This window comes from Seriola aureovittata, chromosome 17 (genome assembly GCF_021018895.1).
Source record: "Seriola aureovittata isolate HTS-2021-v1 ecotype China chromosome 17, ASM2101889v1, whole genome shotgun sequence".
Classification (NCBI taxonomy): Eukaryota; Metazoa; Chordata; class Actinopteri; order Carangiformes; family Carangidae; genus Seriola; species Seriola aureovittata.
Window position 1 is genome coordinate 12,614,488 of NC_079380.1, and position 19,702 is coordinate 12,634,189.

The 19,702-nt window shown below is 42.0% G+C and overlaps 1 protein-coding gene across 4 annotated transcripts in view; it reads right to left on the reverse strand.

Moving 5' to 3' along the window:
* Positions 1–19,702, reverse strand: part of LOC130185798 (cytohesin-1) — a 48,053-nt gene that overhangs the window by 6,051 nt on the left and 22,300 nt on the right. For 3 of the 4 annotated variants that reach the window (XM_056402465.1, XM_056402464.1, XM_056402466.1), the window contains exons 2-12: positions 13,551–13,633; positions 11,235–11,299; positions 7,749–7,815; positions 7,534–7,652; positions 6,453–6,533; positions 6,101–6,213; positions 4,764–4,912; positions 4,574–4,686; positions 764–842; positions 607–675; positions 137–291 (exon numbers count right to left, since the gene is read on the reverse strand). In XM_056402465.1, coding sequence (XP_056258440.1) covers positions 137–291; positions 607–675; positions 764–842; positions 4,574–4,686; positions 4,764–4,912; positions 6,101–6,213; positions 6,453–6,533; positions 7,534–7,652; positions 7,749–7,815; positions 11,235–11,299; positions 13,551–13,633 — 1,093 coding nt within the window. The remainder of the gene's footprint in view (positions 1–136; positions 292–606; positions 676–763; positions 843–4,573; positions 4,687–4,763; positions 4,913–6,100; positions 6,214–6,452; positions 6,534–7,533; positions 7,653–7,748; positions 7,816–11,234; positions 11,300–13,550; positions 13,634–19,702) is intronic. The other variant, XM_056402462.1, reaches the window with a different exon arrangement.

The following is a 19,702-nucleotide window of genomic DNA, read 5'->3' on the forward strand; positions in this document are numbered from 1 at the left end:
GACGTCATATCTCCCCCATACATAGGTATTTTGAGATTGACTGTGACATAAACTTTCTGGAAATATGAAATAAACAACATTATACTTCTTCCCCCTGAAAAAAAAAAAAAAAAATAGGGGGAAAAAAAACACTTACTTGATGCTGTTCATCCATTCCTCTTTCTCCTCAGCAGTGGGGGCAGAGATACGGTAGAAGGTGTGGTTGCCCTCCACAACACGTCCATCAGCCTCGGTCTTGCAAGCTTTTATTACTTGGTCCTTGTTGTCAGGAATGAAAAGCTCAAAGCAGTTCTACAGAAGTAAAGTGGATGGGGGTTAGACATTATAGACAGTAAACTACCTTAAAGACATATTTAAAAAAAATATTTACATACTGTATTTTCCTATGCAAATCCCTGTCAGTTTTATTGATTTATAGTAATCTTCAAATGTCAAAGCTGTGACTTGTACACACCATAGCTGTGGATATTCTGCTGAATTAATCCAGGCTGTCAATTTTCTAAATAGGCAGCACTGGAGAGAGCCCGTCTTTCCTAACAATTTAAAAATCCATTTATCTGAATCTATGTAATCCCAGAATAAACCAGCAGAGGGCGCTACACTTACTGGTTTCTTATCCTCCACCTCCTTGATGCTCAGGTTCTCCAGGGGGATGATTCCTCTTGGCTCTTTGTCCTGCACAAATATAAAATGTGTATAATGCACACAGGGAACAACAGCAGCTTTTTTTCCCACTGTGACCAAGAAAATGAGCTGTACTCACTGTGGTGTACTCAAAGTAGTACAGGCAGTTGTCAGTGAGGATGAACCACCTCCTCTTCCAGGTTTTTACTCGTCCCCCTGTGGAGCAAACATCCAGTGTCAGAGAGGCTCAACAAGGAAACGGAGAGAGAGAGAGAGAGAGAGAAAAACAAGCACCAAAGCACCGGGTCGAGCAGCAGACAGGCAGACATATGTATGGGCAGACAGACAGATGACGGCTCCAGAGGACTCCTTTTACCCATAACACCCTGCTATTCACCATTTGCACATATATTGCACCATGCACCGACAATCTTGACTTTATAACAATTTATTAATTCTTCCTTTTCCCTTTTATGTGTTTTATGCTCATTGGAATAAATGTGAAGCTGCTATTGGATAAAGCTACACTAATGTCTTGGTGTACCTGGAAACTCTCCTTACTTGGCTGTTTCTCCTTCCTTTTTTGCTGACAGAGGAATAATCTGGAAAGGCAGGATCAATAGACAAGATGGAGATCTATGTGCTCACTGAACTTAATGAACTACTGCCCAAATTAAGTTACTGGAAGGCACTTAAATGTCTATTTGAGGGCTAAATGTGGAAAATTAGGAGTTAGAGGATTAAGTTCCCCCCTCTTTCAAGCCCAGTGGGGGCTCTCTGGTTAACTCTGCAATCGCTGATCTGTACCTGACCTCTGACCCCCCCTTTTCACCCATACTTCCTGGGAGGGGAAACCTGATCACAGTAGCAGATGGCAGCCTCGCTCTGGGAGGATGGGATGCCAACAAACTGAGTGGGGCAGGAAGCTAAGAGCCTGGAGCTATGTTCAGCAACTCTACAGGCATTTCAGACTTGAATTTCCTCTCTCAGCTCTGTTAAGTAACTTCTAAGGTTTATAGGAGCAGGGCTCAGTGAGTGAGGGAATGTTTCTTTCTAATCATGACATGAAGACATCAGCTTTGACTAGACTAGGCTATCCCACCACATGTTAGTAAGAAGCTGCATTGTGAAAACCCATCTACCAGCATAGGAGGCTTTGAGGATGTTTATACAGACATACAGAACACACTTTTAGTATCATATAACAGCATCAGCACTGTATATGATAGCCCATCATTTCACAGATGTCATGATAGGTCCAACAATTCAGACTATGCTTGTCATCATTTACGGACGCCATCGACACGCTTCAATCGACGGGCAGAGATGGAGAGCTCCTTGCCACATCTCGACTCGTCAGCGTGTCGCAACAAAGAAGCAGACAAACAGAAAACACAGACGCGATGGCAGAATCACACAGCTGAACGGCCTGAAAGTTGATTGGGTTGGTTGGAGATTTGTGATTGGTTTGATGGTCAATGTCAGTTCCTGTCACTCCGAGAGAAGAGAGATGACCTCCTCCCATGCAAAGAGTGTCTTTGACAGCGTGGGACGTCCCAGCAGACTATTGCTGGGGGTGCACGTGGACGCTGCTAGACTGGACTGGAGCTGAGTAGAGGGAGTCACCCATGCAAGACAGAACTGTGGGAGGCTGGTCAAGTGGAGGTTGAGAGGGAACGTGTTTTCTTGTAAATCATATCCAGTTGTTGATGTTTTTTGGAAATGATTTATCTCCCCAGGATGAATTTGCAACTGGCTTTTCTTACTTAATGGATTCATTTTTGTTTTAAAATTTGTGTGCAAACAAAATGCATTGCACCAATGTAAAAACTTTTTTGTAATTAATAGAAAAGCTGCACTTTTTACAAAATTGCTGTCAATTTATTAACTGTGTGCACTCTGTATATTAAGCCTCCATGAATCCCTTTTCGGGGACACTCCCCTGTCCATGCTTCTCTCCCACAGTTTGGTCCAGTCCGGTCCAGCACAAGTCCTCAACCACACTGTTACCCTTCAGATTCATTTACAGCATGAGATAAGGAGAGCAGAGCCACTTTATTGAAAAGGTGCAATATTCCCTTTCCATGCAACCAGGGAGCAAACAACAATAAGCCAATGGGTAAATGGGTTCATGATCAAATTGGACAGTTAGGCAAAATTCCTTTGTTGTGCTCACTGTATGGCAAAAAGGTATAATGCAGCTTCCAAAAAACAAAGATCAAAGAGAGTGACCACCACAGCATACAGAAAAAAGAGGATCAGACTGCTCAGTAGAGTGGTCACAAAGCATCAGCTCCCCGAGCCAAGCCCCCGGGGCGGCAAATGTCCCCAGCGGCCGCTCGGCAACCACCCACAGAGATAAAAGTGTGTGGCAAACCACCAGCTCAATGAGAGACTGAACAGACAAACATCTGAAGTTCAAATGAGTCAGTGGCGAGACAAACAAAAATAAAAAATAAAAATCTACAGACAAAAATGAGAAAAAAAAAAAACCCTGTACAAATGTAAAAAAAATAAATAAATAAAATGAGGAAGAGAACAAAAGCATGGACGACCACCAAAAGCACCTGAAAGCTGAGAGATGGACTAGCGTTTGGGAAGAGCAGGTGTACATACCTCCTGAGGAAAGACAACAGCCAAAATCATGGGAACAAACAAACGAAGAGGAAAAGGAAACAAAAAAAAAATCAAATTAAATGATAAAGAATTATACCACCACAGTCCTGTTAATTTTGGTTCCAGGGAGCCTTTGATGTACTGCTTCACAGCGTTTCATTTTAAAATACTTAACAAATGAGGGCCCACAGATTTTTACAAGTCTGTTATTATATATCAGCCCACAAGGGGGAGTTTTACTCAATGTGAACTTGTGAGAGCTACTGTAAAGCACTACATGAAATATCACCTCCACTTGGGTCCATTTCTGATATATCCAGTAATTTATCTTCCACCCCGATTGTTTTACTCAAATCTGTCAATTTGGAGTCATTGGAGAAAAAGTAATTCCTTCACTTCCTTGGTGTAGGTGGTTGTAAAGATTCACAGGAATGTTCAATGACTTCATGCTGTTTTACAAAATTCATTGTGAATCTGTACAACAGAGAAAGGACTCAGAGGAAACAGAGGATGAAAAGTTTAGGGGTCCAGGGTTGTGCTTTCCTCCTCCTGCGAAACATTTGTTATGATACACTTTGTGTGTGTGTGTGTGTGTGTGTGTGTGTGTGTGTGTGTGTGTGTGTGTGTGTGTGTGTGTATACACGTTTGTGTGTCTGAACATGTGGTCGGGACAGAAATTAGCAAAGGGTTCATTCAGGAAATATTACTAGAAATACCAAGACACACCATTTATTATTAAAAAGACCTGATGTGAGTTTCCACAGTGGGACAAAGTATTCATTTTAAATCTCCTCTAAAAATTCCCCAGAGGACCAAAAATGTCCCACAGAACTCTGATTGAAGGGAAACAAAATCAATTTCTAACCATAGAGTATTTACAGAAAATATGTACACACTTGATTTATAAAACCTTAAAAGACAGTATTTGTGTGTGTGTGCATGTCAGTGTATGAATATGACCTGTCTTAAATAATTTAAAAGTCGCCTCATGTGGTGGTCTGATCTCAAGGCCACATTCATAATACATTAAAGCGGACAGTAATGTCTTCAGATGCCTTGGGATAAAAGTGTGAACACACAAATTCACACATGCTCACACTTTCACATACACATTGGCAGGTTATTGACCTCAGAGGTGACATTGGTTATTATTTTATGTAGCCTGATTTTCTGATAGAGAAAGCCTGATAGCCTAAATGTTAGATAAGACAATAATATCTGCTGCTATGAAAACACAGTTATCTGTCAGCACAGGCACAGTGATGAGAACCATCATTTTGGCAATTTATTATGTGCCCAAGTAACTGTGCACACATATTTCCAGTGTCACTCACCCAGTTTTAGCAGCCAGCCCTCTCTGTCAGGGTTGAAGAAAGTGTGTGTGAGGTCGTTGCCATCATCCTCTGGGATTTTGAAAGGCTCGTTCTTGATGCTCTCATACAGGTTCTACAACAAAGAGAGTGGACCATGACCATAGAGGCCACAGTGGAGGAATCTCAGATGAGTCTGGAAGCTCTACTTACCCTGAGCAGGTCTTCAGGCAGGTCTCCTCCATCGTTGATGCCTCTGTTCATGGAGATGAATCGTTCCACAGAAGGCTTGTCCTTCACATTGGGGTTGTGGAGGCTGGTGTTTAGCATGATGATGGCAAACGACAAGATGTAACAGGTGTCTGTAACACACACACACACACACACACACACACACACACACACACACACACACACACACACACACACACACACACACACACACACACACACACACACACACACACACAGTGGTCACACTATGAAGGAGGGATGAGCTTTACGAGATAGCGAAAGGTTGCTGTTTACCATAAAATTGCTGCCAGTGTTTAATGTGGTGTTTAAATATGAATGTAAATTAGCCGAGCTGAAAACACTGCTCTTTGGGGGTTGCAGACAAACCGAGAAGATCAGATTGGAGAAGCTTTGTTAGCAAGGGGAGTGGGTGGGAGTGAAAGGCTACTTGTGGGCAGCTAAGTATGCACGTATGTATCTGAAAGTGCATGTCTGTGTGTAAACTAAAAGACAATGTGGCAAATACACGGCTGACGCAGCAGCACTTTATCTGGCCCGTTAGGCTGTCGAGAAGTCCCATGCATTATTCACATCCATCTGCATCCATGTTAGAGGCAGTCGACTGTCTGCTAGGGGCATTATTTCCTAAAAGCCAGACACTCTTCCATAACACAGTTCACCTCAGCAGACTCGTAGCGTTTTTCCACTGCGTGGTACAGACAACTCAACTACTTGCTTTTGGTACCAGGTCCTCCTTTTTCCACTGCAGAGTACCCCTGCGTTATTACTATAGTGACGATCATCTTTAACGTGACACAAAAACAATGGACTTCATCGAAGGGATACCAAGCAGAATAGTCTGCACCTCCTTAACTGACCACAGCATGGTTTTGTGGGTTGCCATAGTAAAAGTATACTAAAATAAATAAAGAAGTCTAGATATGAGTTCCACAGACATGCCATCAGATCTCAGTGCAATATGGAAAAAACACTGCATACAATAACAGAAGACAAATGTTCATCTGCTAAAGTTCCTTTAAAAAAAAAAAAAAAAAAAAAAAAAACTAAATGTATATTAAAAGGTGAGAGGTCATGACATTATAGACTTAATCAAAAAAAAAAAAATGATGGTTTAGGTTGATTGATAAACCCCTATTGAACCTTTAAATGTAGTTCATATCTGTTTTTGCCTTTATTTGAGGAAGACAAGAAAAGCTGAAGTCATTTTATCCTGTGTTTCACTGCTCACACATTTACAGCTCTTTGGCTTTTTATGAGGACACTGAAAGTCAGGCTGTAAAGCATGACGGCACTACCTGTGGACTGGAAAACACCAGAGTTGCATTGGCAGTAACGCTGAGCGAAGGCCTCCATCATGCGGTCAATCTTCTGAGCTTCTCCCGGCAGTCGAAAACTCCACAGGAACTGTCTGTCGGGGTAAAAGCTCAGTAGTCAGCCACAGATTCACTTCCTCTTGAAAAAGCTGAGTTTATTCTGTTTGGGCAAAAGACTGAAAATGACAACTGCATTCTCACAAAATGCAAATAAGGTGACACTTTAAAAATGGACACAATCACCCATGAGTGACATAAAAGGGGGGGGGGGGTATGGAGATCTAGCCAAGAACTTGATGACTATGTAGCAGACTCTGGGATCATGCCGTCTTACCTTAGGGCCTGAACCAGGTTGAGGTCTGTGAACTCATGAAGCTCCACAAAGGCATGGAGGACTTGGATATTGAACTCATCTCTGTAGGAGACAAAACATGGTACATTTTCTTACTGGTAAAAGTGTAAAAGTTATATAAGTTATAGTCTGCATAAGCAAAACAAAATAAATATACAAAATATTAGGTCTTCAAATAACAGTTATTTTCAACTAACAATGAATTAATCTGAAAATTATTTTCTAGGTAAACTAATTGGTCCACAAAAAGTGGACCCCATCAGGAACATGTCTGAGGACTCAGCTCAGGGCGTGGTCTGGCTCACGTTGGCTTCAGAGGTCAGTGACATGCTGCATTCTCCAATCAACCCCAATGGAGGACGACAAACATCCTGTACCCCTTTTATTTATCATCTAATCTCAAACATGACATCATTCTTGACCTTTATGCCCTTCAGAGTAAATGATCTAGCCTGTGGGATCATGGGATGGGTCTAAAGAGCTCTCGTTCATAAGGGTCATATACAGTCACTACTATTCCCACTGGACAAGAAACCAATTGTGCCTGAAACCTCCCACACTTCTCAGCCCCCTCCTTACAGAATCAGAAACCCTCTGAGATCTTGATAGCCGTCAAACAGAGAGCATCCATCTACAGCCTGCACTACATTTCCTGGTTTGACCTCACAGACCACACCCTGACTGTAGGCCCATCATTAATTCCTGTATTATGCGTTTACTCTATCAAGGATGTTCTCGAGTGAAAACTTTAATCGCCTTCTAACATGCATTCCCAAGTTGTGTTGTCATTGTTACTTATGAATGAGTAAGATAATCAAAGACAGGAGGCTATTGACCAACGGACATCGTCTTGACAGGACGGTCTAAATGTGGAACCAATAAACTGTGTTTGGGAAAGGATGGGTGTGTGCCTGACCAAGAGGAAGCGGAGCAATACGGAAAATATGCACTCGCTATTCTATGCTTTTATCAACCACATGGATGAGTGCTGGTGGATGAGTATGTGAGAGAGGGAGGAGGTGAGAAAGAGGAAAAAAAACACTGAGTCAATCTCGATCCAGACCTCTCTCCGAGGTAATCGCCAATGGCTGTTTTGTTGAGGCCCTCGCCCTTGTAGAGGAACTGAGCAATGTCGTCACTGGTATTCTTCAGCAAGTCATTCTCAATCAGGAACTGGATCCCCTGAGAAAGAGACAGGGCCCCAGGTTACATGCTGCTTATGAAAACATGTGGGACAAATCACATTTCTTCAGAGTCATGACAGTTTCTTCTTCCAACCTTTTTGGGGTCCATGTTGAATTTCTTACGGCCCATAGCCACCTGTTTATTCCTCTGCATATTTTTCCTGAAACATCAGAAAGTCAGTTTTTAGTTGCTCTTCAAGTGAACATAATGTTGAATATGAATACTGTTATAAATAAGTCCTACAACTAGCAGTTATTTTCATTGCTGATTAATCTGCCAACTTTTGAACTGATAAATTAATTAAGCATTTTGTCTATAAAACATCAGAAAATTAAAAAATAATGCCCAGAAGCCATGGTGATGTCTTCAAATTGCTTGTTTAATACGACAAACAGTCCAAAAGCCAAAGATATTAAATCTAATATAATCAAGAATGTCTTCTTGCGTGCACGATTACCTTCTTGAAATCAAACAATACACCTTAAATGTCAATATGACAACTCTTATTTCATTTGTTTTTATTAGTTCTCTACATGACACAGGCTTTAGTGATGATCAGATCTTCAAGTGCTTTAAATGTATATAAATATCAACCGGATTATGTGAACTTTGGACATTTTATTTCATCCTGGTAAAAAAGTGTGTGTTACGTTAACATTATGCTACACTCTTAGTGAGAGAGAAAGAGGAGTGACCAAAAAAAGTGAGTGTGTCCCTCATTGACTCCAGAATTTCCATTTACCTCCAAGTAAAGCAGCAGGATCAGAAACTGAACAAAATGACGTGTTCCGTCTGTCTGTTGATCTCTTTGGAGTGTGTGTGTGCTCGTGTTGCGTACCGTTATATGCGGGAATATCTGTTAAACTGTGGGAGGCCAAATCAAATTAGTATTAATTTAAGACTACAAATAATAATTAACCACATTAATGGGAAAACAAGTCGAATATTGTCCTGACATAGGCATGAGCAATCAGCGATAGTTCTAATGATCATTGTCCATCAGCACAACCCTGGTGTGAACGCACCCAAGATGCATTGAAGACACATTTGAGATCTGATCACTCAGAGCACATCCGGAGGTGGTCTGGGCCACATGTGTCCACATTCTTTTAGCAGTATGAACGCAAATGCGTCCTGGGCCACATTGAAGGACTGCCTACTCTACTGCGACCTCTGACACAGTCTGATTAGTCCTGCCACCGTTTGATAGGCCCTGTTCAGACCTGGTTTTAACATCTCGGGTGATCCGGACACAAGTGGACAGCTCTCAGTTCGTCAGTTCACACCTGCATTTAAAATGCGTCTCCACATGCGTCTTGATTGACCACTTGTGATCGGATCTCACTTCCCCGCTTTATAGGCAAATAAAAAGGTATGTATTGTTTTTAGCCAATCCACAGATAGGTCAATTGCTCCGAGGCTGAAAAATGAATGCAATTCTTCGAATAGCCGCCTGAGGCTGGCTCTAGAAGCGAGTCAATACCCATAGACCCCCATGGCAAAATGACTAACTTTACAACAGAATTAAACATGTTTACAGCCTGGTGCAAAAAACTGTTTTGGTCTCTAATTTCCTCCTTCATGACAACTGTACAGGGGGTGAATTGAAAATGAAAAAAATGAAACTCGTTTAAATTTTATAAAGGCTTAAAAGGTCTGCATAATGGAGGACGTGCCGCTTTGAGTGAGAGATGGCCACAAACCGGCATGTACTGAAGGCTCAGCTCGACACGCGCTCCTCCTCTTTGCCCATTTCTGGATTGGGCGGGGTCAGTAGGTGACAATATGGCGATGATTGAACAGCCCACTCCGAGCTTCAAAACCAGAAACCTATGGGTGATGTCACAGAGGCTACCTTAATTTACAGTCTAAGGTGTGTGTGAGAGCGAGCGAGTGAGAGAGAGCAAGGGATTATTTGTATATAAAGCAATCTGATCACAAGTGGTCAATCAAGACGCATATGGAGACGCATTTTAAAGTCAGGTGTGAACTGACGTACTTAGAGCTGTCCACTTGTGATCTCATCAAGCATACTAGTGCTGACCGATGAAGCTTATCTTCATCGTCATCACAATCTAAACGTGCAGTCAACACGTCGCAAAAAAGTGTCATCGCAACCTTTGCGAGTAAAAAAGCAATAGTGTCCTTCATCACACCACCTGTTCAATAAGATTTAAACATGAAGAAAAAGCTACATTTTCAACATCTCTCCACTGCAGTTTTTTTTTTTTTTTAACATGATACAGCACGCTGATGTTAACCTAGTAGTGAACTGTTATAAACAAGCTAAAAGGAAAGCTTTCTGTGTGTAGACTGCAGCTTTTTTTGCCACAAACTTTTGTAAAGTTAAAGCTACAGTCTGAGACAGCAGCCCCCCCCTCTCAGCAGAGTTACCTGCAGAAGAGGGAGGAGGACAGAGGAGAGGACCGATAGTGACTTTTGTCTGTGTTCTTCATTCAGCTTCTCTCAGCAAAATGGTGTATGCATACTTCTATATTTGTTTATTTATCACAAGTAATATTGTCATTGCAAATTGAACAGTGTCATCACAAATTTTCATCATATCACGCAGGCCTATCAAAGACTAAGAAAACCAGAAAGTATTCTCATTTGAGATGCTGGAACCAGTGCTTTTTGGGCTTGATAAATGACAATGATCATTGTTCTATTGTGCAGATGTTTAGATTTCTTTGCCTTTTAGATGTGACTCACACAAATCAAATTGCATGCAAATGCAACAAATTGATGGCCCATCATTGTACTACAGCTGAGAGCATTACAATAAATGCATTCACTTCATTTCCTGAAAGTGTCTTTCCCATTAACATTTTTCATGTGTTTGGCAGGAACTGCACCCCCCAACCCCTCACCCCCCCAACCCAACTGTGATGACAAAGCGTTGATAAAGCGTTAACATCGTGCATATGGGAAAGTCTCATTTCTCAGGCCTTGAGTTAATCAGGGGTCAAAGTATACTCCAAAAGTCCACCGTCACCATGGTTACATCTCCATCCCCAGCCAGTGAGAGGTCACCACTTCTTCCCACTGATTCACTCACACCAGCATTCCTTTGGCTTTTGTCTGCCAAAATCCAACACTCAGCTAAACAGATGATGCACAGGGGGCGACAGCACAGACTGACTATCATGTCTTCAAGTGAATCACAGGAAACTTTGATCACAAGAAGGTGCTGTAACCCATAATGGGTTTTAGATGCAAGTGAGTGCTTTAGGAATATTCGGTAGCTGATGGGATCCCTATCCACTTGAGTAGACCAAACCCGAGTACTCCCTCCCCTGAGACCATCCATTGTCTGCTTCTGCCCGTACACCCACTGCATTATTCAATGACGCCTCCCATCATGGGGGGTGTGCCTGATGAAACATTTAAACTGCCTTAAAAGCATAGCCAATTTGGGGAGGGTATCTGGTGTGATTGCATGATCCAACTTGGCCATCAAACATGAATAATTGACAGCTTAATTTGCTAAGTTAATAGAAGGCAAACAACTACTAGCCAATTCAGGCAAAAGAGAGGGAAATGTGTGTAGGGGAGGGGAGTCAGGCCCTGTTTTCTTACCTCTCCTCAGTGGAACCCAGGTTCTCGATCTCACTTGTCACTTCTGCTATCTCATCCTTCAGCCGCTACAGAAAAAAAAAAAAAACAGGAGGGTTAGTTATAAAATGTTATCAGTATGACGAGAGAACAAATTCATCATTTATCCACCAATGTCCCTGATATCAGGAAGTGTGGATGGGTGTGACCAACACAAACTACATGCAAAGTATTTGTTAACACCCCCCCCCAAAAAAAAAAAAACAAAAAAAAAAAAAAAAAAAACTTGAAGGCTCTATTAAACAGTGTTGAGAGGCTATCATCTCTGAATCACCCTTGTTTATCTGTAAGCCAGGTGGCCTTTTATCACATACATACTTACGTCAGAGTGATTCGATCAACAAAGAGAGCAGAGTCAGTTCTCCGGCTGCTGGTAAGCTGAAACTTCATACAGACTGCTGCCAGTTCAGCTCTCCTCAGTTCTCTTAAACTAAAAACTGATAGTAACCATCTATAGGACATATCAGACAGTGTGTGTTTGTGTTTGCTTTCCCAAACAATCCTTTCATTCTGAATTTGATTAGGTGGAGAACAGTCTGGGATAACCTCAATACCAATGAAGAAAGAAAGCATAAAAGTGGATTATAGTTTATGTGGCTTTTTAGTGATTAATGGCCTTAGAGGCAGATTTAGTCGATCAAGCCAAGCTCCTTGGTGCCAGGCTGGCGCGGTAAGGCTATTGCAGACGGTAGAAGGATGGAGAAGGTGACGTCAGGTTGATGAAAGCCTGGAATAATAGACTGTAGCATAAGCTAAGTCCTGTATACAGTCAGAGCGTGGTTACTATTGATCATAAGAGGTTTCAACACTCCAAGTAAAGGTTACAATCATTGAACCTCTCCATTCATATCCAGCCACAGTATTAGTATATAATTTCTCATGCATAATACCAATTTACTATAGGCCAAACCACAAAGGGAACATCTGTGTGTCTGCCTGCGCAGTCACAACACATTCTTCAGATGCTTGTCTCTGCAAACAAAGCCCGTGCTCATACAGGAAAGCGGGTGGTTGTTGTGGGGGGGTTCTGGCATGCTGGACCTGCGTGTGGGTGTCAGAAAGGAGGAGAAGCGCCAGTGTGCAGCCCACAGAGGAGGAGAGGATGGGGGGGCAGTAGTGGTGGTCAGAAAAGAGGGGGGAGGGCAGCAACGGTGGCCCAAGCTCATAAAAGAGAGGGTGTCGGATCACGCCTCCAATATTTGTCAGGGCCAGCGGAAGTTGAGTCACCCACTGGGACATCTGAAGGCCAACTCTCTGCCAGGGCATGACAGGCTGCGTGTAATTTGCTTATGGAGCTGGCTATTGAGTGACAGCACTGACCCGAGCTAGAATAATCAGCTGTGCTCTTGGGTTAAAGCACGACCAAAACATCATCATGGGCCATGGACATGGAATCAAACAAACCACTTTAGGGAAATACAGCTGAGCTGATTTGAATCCTGGCACTCTTTGGACATCACAGAGTATACGAGATTATTCTACTGGCTCCATGAGCACATTCCTCATAAGAGTATAATGCCATTTCATCTGTATGCAGAATCATTTGCTGGTCTGATTTTTTACAGTCACTTTATATTCAAAACCACATTTCAATAAAGACACCCAAAAGAGACAACTTGTATCCATAAATAAAGGTCTCTGTTGACACATTAGATCTACAAAAAAATCAAATGGCTGAAGAATAAACACAAATGGTTTGCTGAGGAAGTGAGCACTTGGTAGGAAATACCCCAAATTCCCCTTCCAGTGAAATGTTCGAAGGACTTCTTGGAAAAGAAGAATTTGTACAAAGGCAGTTAACACTAGATATGAGGTAAATGTTTAATCAAAAAGCAGAGGAGGAAGCATAGTGTCCTGACCTTCTAGGTCAATTAAAATAAAAAAAAATAAAAATCACACCCTCTGCCTTTGAGCCACTAAAAACTTAAGCTTGGTCATCATTCACTATATATTTTACTATGGTTAGTTCTAGTGTCATATATAAGTATATTTGGCAGCAAGGAGGATAGCTTGCATTAGACATACAAGCTCAGACAAAGTTAAAACCTAAAATATGTTTCAGATGGGTAAAATACTTAATACCAGTGAAAATCAATTAGTTTACTTCTGTGTAGCATTTTTCCAATCACTGACATTTCAGTACTACAAACTTCTAAAAAGATGATGAATGTCTCAGTTTATTTTAATTAGGTCAGCAAAACTGAAAACTGTACCCGTCTACTGTTTTAAGACCTGCACATACAAATTTACAACAGTACTCATATCCTGTTCCAGTATTACCTGAATGTCCTCCAGCAGCTCCTGCTTGCGCCGGCGGATATTCTCCAGCTCCTGCTGCTCCTCTGGGGTGAGGTCGTCCGGCACTGCGGAGAAATGAGAGAGAAGACAAAGGATTAGGATGGTGGTGCCTGAAATATAAGGAACCTTTACACTTTTCTATGCCCATCTATCCCATGAGGCATATCCCTGAGAGTATTGCATTGCAGGAATAACATTATTATTCTCTAATATTTGATATCACAAGGGGACTTTAAATGCCCACAGCAATAGGTGTGGAGCCACAGAGAAAACAAAATTACAGTCATAAAAGAAGTTTTTCAGAGCAGGGTAGAGGAGAGCAGTTCTTTTCTTTGTCACAGCATTGGTGATGAATCAGACAAGCCTTTACAATCAGTACAAACACAAAGTGTGCAAAACACCTACACCAAGTCTGCAGCAACCAGGCACACAAGAGGATTTAACTTGTGTGACTAAATGAAACAGCTCAGGTCAGCCAAACAGCACTGAGTATCAGTGCCAGAGTAGCACAAATGTGACGGGTCTCAAAGCACTGCCATTCCTCCTGTCATTCACACTACAGGCTGCTATAATTAGCTTTGTCTGTGCCAAGGACTGAGTGCCAAGCAATGTGTCCTGATTGATGGATAATGTCTTTGTGTGAGCGCAAACCCTACCTGCACTCAAAGCATAAAAAGGGACACCATAGTAGAGGTGTCCCTTTTATGCTTTGAGTACAGGTAGGGTTTGCCTACCTGCACACTAATAATAACAGCAGTCCTTTAGCACTGCATTGAAGTATTTCCACCTTACTCTTTTTACATCGCCATTTAAAAAACAGGTGCTTTTTGCATCAGATCTCCTGGTAAATAAGTGTCTTATGACCTTAAAATAAGGCAATAATTGCTTGGTTGCAAGTAATGTTTGTCAGTAGCCAGTACTGAACACATCTTGTATATAAGTAACTTTCTGTGCATCTTTAAACCAAGTGATGCCAGGAGGAAATGACTTTTGATACTATGTTTTCACCTGTTGAAGAATTGCATGATACTGTTAGAAACAATGTAGTACTCAATATTTCAGTACAAGTACTAGTAATAAACTGAAGCATCTTGTGAGATGTCTGCAAACCAGGCAATGTTGTATAGTAGATCCACTTTTGGAAACTAAACACATGGTGACACTGTAACAAAAATACAATATTCAAATTTTCTGCACAATTTTAGTTATTTGCTGAACTCTGAGGTGTAAGACACCAACCATTTGGCCGCTCTGCTGCAAAATAACTGCTGCATAGACATGTACACTGAAAGACTGCTAAATATCTCTAGTCTTGTGATGCTGCAAGTCTGAGCCAAGTGGCAGTCAAACCCCCTGAACCCAAACAGTGTCATGTGCTGCTCAAATCAAAGCGGTTGTTACGTTAGAAGATCATCTCTGTCACTCAGTGGCTCTTTCTCTGATTCCCCCAGTGGCCAAGCACAAGGCCCCTCCAGTGACCTCCCCTCCTCTCGTCATTACCTCAGCAACAGGGTTCAAAGGTTAAAGGGGTCGAGGCTCGGCCGACTCTGTGAATGTTTGCAAACGGTTAACAAGGCATGGTTATAGAGTGATGGAAGCTGAGGACAGAGGAATCTTCAACACAGGGTCCTATATTGTCTTATACTACTCCTTCCACAACTTCCCATGATACCACCAATGACCCCCCCCACAAAAACAAAGTTCCTTTTCCCTCCAACTTTTTTTTTTTTTTTTTTTTTAACTTTCCTATGTGAAATCATTAATTCAGGATTGGTCCCACAGTAAACTGTGGACACAGTGTAGCTGCAGAAAAGGGTCAACAGAATGAAAGGTTACAAACGCTTAGAAAAAATCTAGCACAGCAAGCAATAAAGCAAGGACACATCCAGGCATCCAGAAATGATGCGCTTCATAGTGCTTTGAGAAACATACACAAACATATTTTCACAATTCAAAAAATACAAAGATCAGCTAATTTGAATTTTCCTGCAAGGAAGATTTAATCCAAATATAATGCATTTTGGCTGTCCAGCATTAAACAGATATAAAGTGACAATGCATGCTGCAAAATAGAGACCATTTATTTCAATAACAGCAGGCATGTTAACCTAAACATCCTGAGGCAAATACCCATGATATTCACTGGAATTTCTGCTAATATTTAACACAGGGATAATGGACAATGGAAGCCCAATACAGGAGCCTCATAGGAGTCTATTAAGGAGCTCCAAAACAAACAAATGTTGTCTTCCTGTTCAGACAGCTGGGAGAGCACAGCAGTCCATTCAAGGTTGACCTTTCACACATCATACCTCACAGCCTACAGTATCCCTGGCAAACCAGCCGCATCCATCCCAAATTTTATGGGTATCCATGGAAACCATGTTTAGCTCGGTTCTCACAATATACTGAGCTGACAGTATATTGCAGAGCAAAGACAGACATCAAAATAAATGTTGCACAAGATTTATTTTTTCACCTTCTCAGACCTCCCTCGAGAGCCTCTCATATCAAGGAAGATGTGTTTTTTAACAAACAGACTGGGAAGCACAAAAAAGGCACAAATGCATTCACAAACACAAAAGTGCTGCTGGGGCTGAGAATGCACAGGTCTTCTTGCGTTTATTGACTCTGTCTCCCGATCGAGTGAATTAATGTCACGGCTGGCAAACCCAGGGCTGGGCTGTGTGTTTACCAGCACAAACAAGAGTGAAAAATAGAACAGGCTTAAAAGAGGGAGTCAATTCCTCTTTCTGGTAACTTGATGTCAGGTTGGGCAACGCCACATAGTGCAGGACATCAGGACCTAACGCAAGACAACCACAGCATTCTTGACATAGAAGAGGACCACAAAGTGAAGGACTGACAGGGGAGAAGAGCGACAAAAAGGACTATAATTTTACACAGAGGAGGAAACAGAAGGAAACAGAGCAAAGGAACGTAATCATTTGGGGATGGAAACTGTCTGTCATTTGCCTCCTTCGAGAGCACAAACAAGGAGCTCTTCAATATCTTACCCATCTGTAGTGCCACCACCCCATAAAAAGGGCAGATGATGTTGTTTGGTCACTGGAAACTTTCAAAGGGATGTTCCAAAGGAAGCAGGTCAGCAGACCGGAGTAGGTGCTAAAAAAATTGATTTGATCTGATTTTATTAACAAAAATATTACCAAACTCAAATTCAACAAAAAACTAACATAAACCATAAACCAAGAAATAAAAATATGCAGCATCACAGCAAGCTGCCAATTGCTCTTTCCTTCACTACTACTAAGAGGACCTAATTACACACACCTGTTTCCCCTTTCTCTAATTGAGCTGCTGATCAACCCCACCAACCTAGAAGAAAAACTCAGAAAACATACAAAGTGGGCTGACCCTGCCAACAAACCAAACCTACAAAGATCAACCACATCTCACAACCAATGTATTGAATAACTGAACCTGAAAAATGAATAGAAACATCCGACTAAAATGTTGATTAAATAATAATGATAATGACAAAACAATGATAATGTGAGGGATCATGGAATCGTGAAAAGGGCATGGAGCAGCCTTTCATACAATCAGTAGGGCAGATGCATGATAACACGTTTTCTACTAAACGGGCCACTCTGCCGCCTCACACGTCATCTGACTTCACCCACATAATTGGAGTTATTCTTGGAGCCAATCAGGTACACGCGTCACTGCCTTCCTGACTCCACCCAAAATAATCAAGACCACATAAGGGAAGGGAAAGGCCCCAGCTATGGTTATGCCAGAGGTGGGCACCAAGTGGGTGTCATTTCCCAGAATACAGCAGAAGAGGGGAGAACCCATCCACTTAAGTAAATGCTGAGAGCTGCTTGTTTCCCTTCTGTCTGGGAGCGCTTGCTTGGCTGTTATTCAGCAAACCTCTGCAGTGCCAGAGCCAATGGAAAGAGGCTGTCATCAGAAAAAGACAGGAAGTGAGAAAGACAGAAGAGAGAGAGGGCAAATAAGGTTAAGATAAAGTGACAAGAGTATCTGCAAAGACAGATATACTGATACCCTATATCTCACTGCATCTTTGATGCAGTGATATGACTAAAAAGTTTGAAGATTAAATGATATGAGAGGAAATGTGGTGTTTTCTGCTCCATACTCTTAAGATGCAATACTCCTCATCTGCCCTGTCTATATCCTACTTCAGGAGCCTCTTAAAAGCAGAGGGCTCCTACAGCAATCTGGCTGGGGTGAGCCTTTATGTAGTTATATCCACAGGCCGAAAGACATATATGTGCCGCCCACATCTTCACTACCTCGGGGACTCACGTTGCCTGGAAAAAAGGTCATTCATACACATGCACATGGAGGCGTGCATGCAACGGTGGCAGTGGTGAACAAATATTACACGCACACAGTCACAAGCACTCGCGTAACATTCACACACCGATGCCCAGGGCTGACACAATAACTTTCCCACTGTCCCCGGTGTCGTGTCTTGGCAACTTGCTTTTTGTTTCAACTTTCAATACTAATGCCATCTGAATGGATTGTCCAGACCGTGATATTCAGACTCTAATTCATTATATCACTGCAATAATGTCAATCTTTAATCACTTAGTCTATTCACTTTCAATCAAAGGGATTATTAAACCAAAGTCGGGATCAGGAAACTGGGAAGGACACTTCAAGTATCAGAAAATGAAAAAAATGATTTGCATTTGAAGCCTAAAATTACCCCATCCCATTAGCTTTTTTGAAAGAGCAGTAATACATTAAGTCTTTTACTGAATTGAATAACTTTGCCTAGAGCAAGGTAGTGTAAAGTGATTTGAAAATGTGTGACTAGAAAGCAGATATGACAATACCCCTGCAGTAAGGTACTGACATAGGTGCTCTTTTGCCAAATCCAGGACAGTATAATCTGAGCTTTGTTTTGCCGTGCCCTGGCCCTTATTACTTCTGAGTGCTGTTTAACCTGAAGTTATCACTTGAAACATTCAATACGCTCCCTTTGAGTATAATCACAGTGCCCACTCCTGAGCTGGTGCATCCACATCCCCTTCAACAACTACATTTTATTTACATAACCTCTTCTTGTGAAACTTTGGTGCATTTAAGGTTTCTGCTTCGCTTGAGTCCAAAATCTTGTTTAATATTTTGACCATGTGTGTCCTTATCTTTTGCCTTTAAGAGTGTCTGCTGAGTTCACTGATGGGCAAAGCAGTTTTTAGTGAGGGCTGGGTCAGCAGAGAGCTCTGGGAAGGTGACATCGAGGGAGATACCAATTATAGCTCCCTCTCCCACAGCGGCAGGGCCCACTAATACACATTGTGATTGCCATCCTGGCAGAAGAGGCTGATGTCTCATTTCCACCCAGATCACCGAAGAAGTCTCCTTGGAAAATAAGGAAATTAGGATTCTGAGGATCTCTCAGACCTTGCCCCTCCTCCCTGCAAATGTGACCCAATTTAGGGAGCTCCTCTCAGCATACAAGGACCAAAAAAAAAACTTACTAACTAAATAAGCTCCTCACCTAAGCCACCCCCAGTGGCCTGAGTGAAGAGGGTCACAATATACACACACAGGTGTACTTATAAACATCTCTATGCTCAACACGATCTAAATGGTGAAATGACAGTTTATTGTGACATAGGATGTATTCTCTCTCCATCTATTGTATATCCTCATGTTTTACAGGGTAGACGCTCTATGGAGGTTTTACACAAAAGTGGGATCTTGCTACTTCACAGCAGCAGATGGAGACATCAATGAATATATTTACACCACAATGCTGCCTGTGATCTGCTGACTATGGGAATATGCAAAGTGATACACATCCATTTCTGTAGCCACGTGTTTCTGTGCCGAAACATAATTACATTTTGATGAAGTGCACGGACTGATCGGGGCAGATGAATGACACTGGTAGCAGCAGTCTCTCCCCACATAAGGCTCTTCGTCTGTTCTGTGTCTACAGCTTTTTTCCCCCCCTCTGTATCTTTATGCGGAAAAAACTGCATCCATTTGGTCCTCGCACATTTTCCATTAGACTTCACTACCCTCCACCTCTTGCTCCTCCATCATCTCTCCTCTCACCTTTCTAGCCAATTCTATCTCTAAAACACAATCAAGAACATCACTTCTTCAGCTCTCCTCCACCTTCT